This window comes from Ptychodera flava, chromosome 8, assembly GCF_041260155.1.
Source record: "Ptychodera flava strain L36383 chromosome 8, AS_Pfla_20210202, whole genome shotgun sequence".
NCBI lineage: Eukaryota > Metazoa > Hemichordata > Enteropneusta > Ptychoderidae > Ptychodera > Ptychodera flava.
The window spans coordinates 40903055-40909415 of NC_091935.1; the positions used below are offsets into that span (position 1 = coordinate 40903055).

At 35.3% G+C, this 6361-nt stretch overlaps 1 protein-coding gene across 1 annotated transcript in view; it reads left to right on the top strand.

Annotated features, from left to right (window-relative positions):
- The window catches only part of LOC139139353 (nucleoporin NDC1-like), a 40676-nt gene extending 37792 nt beyond the window's left edge, over positions 1-2884 (top strand). The window contains exon 14 of the mRNA XM_070708234.1: positions 2380-2884. Coding sequence (XP_070564335.1) covers positions 2380-2443 — 64 coding nt within the window. The 3' untranslated portion in view covers positions 2444-2884. The remainder of the gene's footprint in view (positions 1-2379) is intronic.
- Positions 2885-6361: the final 3477 nt, after the last annotated feature.

The following is a 6361-nucleotide window of genomic DNA, read 5'->3' on the forward strand; positions in this document are numbered from 1 at the left end:
GGTACAAGGACAATCTGCTGACCTTAAGTAATAATGTTATGTAGTGGTGTAAAAAGTGTAACAAGACAAAGGTTTATTTAGATTCAATGATACCTGTTCATAAAGTTTAATTCCCAATGCCATGTTACAACTTGTCTACAAATTGAATCATGGTAGGGGCAGAGTAACCATGGTTGAATACAGTTTCCATCTTGTTACAATATACAAGTTGATAACATTTGAATGCAGTTTTTGTACCTTCTCGTGTCTATTTATAGACAGAGAAGGTATTAGAGTTGAAAACCAGTATGCTGGTGTCAACTACTTCCGTCTGTCAATACTTCCGTCTGTCAAGATCCGTTGACGTCATGCCATTGTGATGGGTCATATCATAACTGGTGGGGGTGTTCATTGTTCAGGTTGAGGTTTAGGAGAACGATTTTGAGCTGTGACAAAAATCAAAAGGGACTTAGCGGCATAGCCACAGTGTTACATGTAAGCCTTTCTCCAAGGTTCTTAGTTGACTACGATCTATTACAGACTACTGAGCTGACGTTAGGGGTACTCACTTTGTGTTTGCTCACCTGTGTGCGCTAGTGTTTGGTACTGAGTTGCATGGATAATTCCCTCATGGCCTCACGTGATATGGGCCTGTTGCATAATCTGCAGATGATCATATGCCTCTGAGTCTGAAAAACGGTCATTGTGTAAGCCTGTCGGCATTTTCCTTGCATTTTTTCTCATTTAATTTTGCAAAATATCGGCGAGTACCTCAATATTTCAAGATAACTCTTCTTCTTCCCAATCGTTTCCTTGAGTTTCAGAGTCATATGAACGAAAATGAATGAAAGTTTTAGACAGTCGGCGGCCATGTTCAATGTTCAATGTTTACAGTACAATCAGAAGTTTATGTGGAGGAATTAAACTAACAAACACTATTCATGATGCCCGCCCTCTAGAGGCAGACCTTCCTATATGAAGTACAACATTTGATGCTTGTGGAAAGCTTGACCACACAAAGGAGCATTTTAACTTTTAGAAAATGACAAATTGAATAAGAAGCTATTCTGAAAATGTCAAATACTGAGAAAAAATGCGCAAATATTCAAAATAACAGGTTAACTGACTGGTCAGCTATGAAAAACAATGAAAATGTTTATGATCAAAAGTTTTTGAGATGCGCACATTTTAACAAATACAGAAATTATTAACATTATAAATATAAGACCAAACTATTTTTCAGGGATGGGACAGGTTGGAAATGAGGGGTGAGAGACAACAGCACTCCTATTGTTACGTGTGGATGCAGCCACACCATTTCATTTACAGCATACTTATTCACTGTGTTGTGTTCAAGTTCCATATTGTACTGACTGTCATACAAGGATAACATAAGCAAATCAAATCAAATTAGAAAAGGATCAATGCTGTTGTGTGGATTTTGCTGAACATGGCTGATTTTAATATTTCGCCCTATATATTTGGTATCCAGCAAAGGCATATTTTGATGTAAAGTCAAAATTAACACTACATTGCTGACAATATATGTTACCGTTTCTGCATGAACTTTTTTTTTAAATTATAGAAAGTACTTCGAACAGATTAACAATTTTCGTGATGTCAACCCATGATTTTACATCACAAAGACTGTAATTCTGCCATTTTTTTTTATATTTTTCAGTCATTTTATAAATTTTGCACTGCACAAGATGATTGAACAAATTGCAATGTTTGAATTTGTAAACTCAAAGAATAAAAATCCTTTGGTCACAGATTAAATTATTTTTTGAAAAGAAATTTACTCTTAAACACTTTTAGCATATATTCTTTACACGGTCATGTATTTCAAGGAAAATATGCCTATTAAAAACAGTAATTTCTTCACTTTTAATATCTTTTGAATACTATGACAATTATCTGCCATGAGGTTTTACAAACACAAGACCAGATAAACGTTTTTCATCATTTCCACAGGACTCTTTGGAATATCCCTTAAAAACAGTTAAAAGTGACTTAAAATGATCACTTGGTATACATTTAATTTACAGATGCCAGGTTGTGTATTTCACATGCACTCAGGTCAGTAGGGAAGTGCGTCATTACTATTTTGGACTGTTAATTCTTATTTCTGAATTATTTAACCCTTTTTCCACACTGAACTATCTTTCGGCAGTTTATACTGTAGCTTAGAATTTTTTTTGATTGATGTATTTAATCATCTTTTGGGTTCTTTGGGTCCATATCTCACCTCATGCCCCTACATCATCAACTATTTACCATAACGCCATGCCAACAACCAATTACCTGACCTGGCCACACATTAGAGAAGGTACAGCGTCATTGACGGTAGTTTTTGTGAATTGTCAGAATTCTTATCTTTAACTCTCTGTTCTACCATAGGAATGTGAAGTTATCAACAGTGAGTGAAAGACATCTCCAACATTTCATGGACTACAAAAAATAGTGATTGGCACAAGTACATAGAAGATGGCAGATAAACTTAGACTAGAACAGTTTACTTTCTGAATGACATATTTGTCAATGGAAACTACTCTATGCAAAAAGCAATGTATGCATGAAACAAAACTCTCTATCTGCTGTGATATTGCTTTCATCAGTATTTTGATTTGTAATTAACATACATTTGAAAATAAAAAAACAAAGTTCACATTTTGAAGAAATTAAAGTTCTTGAAAAATTTTGTGAAAAGTTCAATATAGAAATAAAGGCAAGTAGTCAATTTAGAAACAAAGTTTCAACTTCCAAAAAAGTACATAACTGGTTTTATAAATGAAAATGTCAACTGCAAGTATTTTTGAAAAAATGACCAGTTTGGAAATTAAAATTTGTACCCTTGTAGAAGTAACATTTGTAATGATTAAACCATGACTATTTTGTCACATAATTGCTATCATGTGTCTGTTTACTTGTTTGAATATCATGGATGGATTAGCTTGCTCTCCATACACCTTGCTACATTTCTCCATAGACACCTTGCTACATTATCTCCACAGACAAGTGTACAAAAACACCTTGCTTCATTATCTCCATAGACAAGTGTACATAAACACCTTGCTACATTATCTCCACAGACAAGTGTACACAAACACCTTGCTACATTATCTCCATAGACAAGTGTACATAAACACCTTGCTACATTATCTCCACAGACAAGTGTACATAAACACCTTGCTACATTATCTCCACAGACAAGTGTACATAAACACCTTGCTACATTATCTCCATAGACAAGTGCACATAAACACCTTGCTACATTATCCCCATAGACAAGTGCATAAAACAGCTGAATGAGGAATACCATGTTTAGTGTCAGATAAAGAAGATAATTCATTAACTTTTGGCTTATTCTTCTCATCCGTTTTAAACTTTATATTTTATAAATATTGATCGGAGTTTGATACAAAATTTGTTTTTATCAGCTAATAACTTTTTAAAGCCAAACTTGATTCTTTTATCCAACACTGATCAAGTATCTCCAGGAATAAATGTTCAATGTTCGTAGTCCTGATGTACAGTGTGTCGTTGCTATAGTGACACACGAGTCTGAATCCACTGATAGTGAAACTCACTGTCAACATTCAAAGCTGAGATGATGGACCAAACCCCAACCTTGATGAGCCTACCATTTACAACTTCAGTGAATTGCAGCATTTTATAACTGTGTTGTATCTTTCCTTGTACTGCTGTGAAAGAATTCATGGATCTTTCCTTGTACTGCTGTGAAAGAATTCATGGATATACAGAGAGATGACTGATGAAGGATTTTGAACTCTGGGTAATATTTTCCATCTTGATAAAAAAAACTTGTTACTCTGAAATTTTGAATGATAAACTTGGCATGTGGTATTACATTTGCGGAACAGTTAAAGCCCCCGCTCAATTATCAGATTTATCTTGTATAAATATTATTTACTTGACGAAATATTCAATGGAAAACAATAGAATGACAGACTGTTAATGGGCTGTTGACACATTCGCTAATGCGAGAACCTGGGATTGAGAAGGGTGCCTACCAAAATACAAGTTTTGAATAGACAATCAAATGTAGTGGCAAATTGACTCAAACTGGATCCCTCTACTCTAAGATCAAAGTTTAGCTAAAAAATTGATAAATTGTGATATAGTAAGCAATCTTGTCCCAGAAATGTTTATCATTGAAAAATACCTATTGGCTTATAATGTCTATGTGCTGATATACATAACTTACAGAGCAACTGGCATGAAAATTTAGGCATTTCCTGACCCTTTTGTGATGTAGTGTATTAAAATCCATTTATTATCGACTTGTTGAATTCCTTTGTCATTTGTACATTGATTTGATGTCTGATTACTATTAATTGTCCTCTGAGATTGTTTCACTGACTTCAAAAAATGTCCCTGCCCAAGTAGTTAAAACTTTTTTTTGGCTCAGTCGTAGTTATAAGAATTTAATTTTGAAAGGTATTTCTCTTGCGGCTTACCAAATCAAAATACGCCTTTAAAATTTTATTTGGCGAAGAGATGTGCCTCCACATCAGCCAATTTGGCGATGAAAAGCTTCAGATATAAATGTGCTGCCATATTGCTATCCAAAGGGTTGTTAACATGCAGTGTTCAAACTTGGCACATATTTGAATTCATGTTGTATAAAGCAATCCTTCAGTGACAGCCCATCTATATTGTGGATGATGTCATGTAAATTTTAGGAACCATTTGTTGCAGGAAAAGGATAAAATTTAACATGGGAGTAAATTAAAAAGCCAACCGCTGTAACTTTTGATGATATTTTCACTATATTCTATGTGTAATTTATGTGCAAACGTACATCGAAAATTATGTACACATTTGAATTCTAATCTAAACCAAAATTCACTTGACAATAAAATAACTGTGAAAACTGCATTAAATGCAGTCTTCAGGCTGAGTTGACAAGCTGAAAACTATCTCAACTTTCGGGCATAGAACAAGAAACTGTTGTGAAAAAAAATCACAAGTCCATAAGCAACAGGCCCTTCACTGATAGAATTGGAAATAGCCTGTATCTCGTGTAAGATTTATGTTGAGGCGATCACAGTAACATAACCAGTTCAAAACTGCTATAACTTCGTTGAAACTAAGGCAAATTTAGATTTGTGTGTATGTTCCATGGGGTCATGAGCAGTATAAACTGATGTTACTATTTCATCACATTTGTAAATACAATAGAACCATGGTTACTCTACCTGGCCTGGGTAACCCTGATAGAAACTATACAATAATTCACTATTTTTAGGGACAGACCAGTAGATATTGGGAGGTGAGATGGTCACAATCAGATTGTGAATATTTTTTTACAACTGGAAATTTTTGAAAAAAATTTTTCCAAGTGAGTCATGTTATTTTTTTTCTAAGAAAAATGTCAGATTTATCTTTTTATTTTTGTTCTGATTTTTTTTTTGCAAACTTGTCTGAAGATTTCCTAATTTTTTGCTTTAATTTTTTTTTTGACCAACCCCTCCAAAGTCTCAAAGATCTGTCGGTCCGTCCCTTATTGGAAAAAACTGGCCGCTTAAATACAAAAACAAGATTGTCATCCTCAGCTACAGCCCAGTGCGCTCTCACAGTCTCACCCCTCTCAACCCATTCTTTCAAACCCGATGTGATGAACAAGAGCTCTATTCAATATTTATACGACCCTAAACTCCTTTAGTCTAGATTCTATTCGTCCGCTTGCCTCCGTACCTCCGAGGAGGTACGGAGGCAAGCGGACGAATAGAATCCTTAGGCTAAAACTCCTTCTACCTCCATGGTGTAACTGCTCTCTTTTATAATTGATGAATGATACGGGGGTATGACCCTCGGGTATCTCTCTGTCCACAGAGACGCATGACACGACTCTCAAGCTTCCTGTAAAGGCTGTATTGAAAAAACTGGTATCATGCGCCATGCGGCAAACGGTCCGCGGTCCGGCCCGTGTACAGACAACATCAATGGTCAATATTACTCATGAGTCTCGTCAACACACGCTGATTATAGTTACTCTTTTACAGTTTTATTATTGAAATCCAACATTAGGAGATTTCACCTCTCCTTGCGTTAACATGTGGAAGACTTTATTACTCTTCACATGCCGCACGTCACGACATCGCGCCGATGCAAGTAAATGATGTCATAACTGACATCAGAAACTCCACCCTGATTTTGAATTATTCATGCGCTTTATCAGCGCACAAGCCGTTTCACTCCCTGTATAAAGCCACATGGCAACGAACTATATTTGCATTTTTACCGAATGCCAAACGCGCTCCGTTCGAAACATTCGTATAAATTTACTAAATGGACGAAAATGTATACCATATTTTAAAATGTAATGTACAAGAATGGAGGAAAAATATAGATAGAC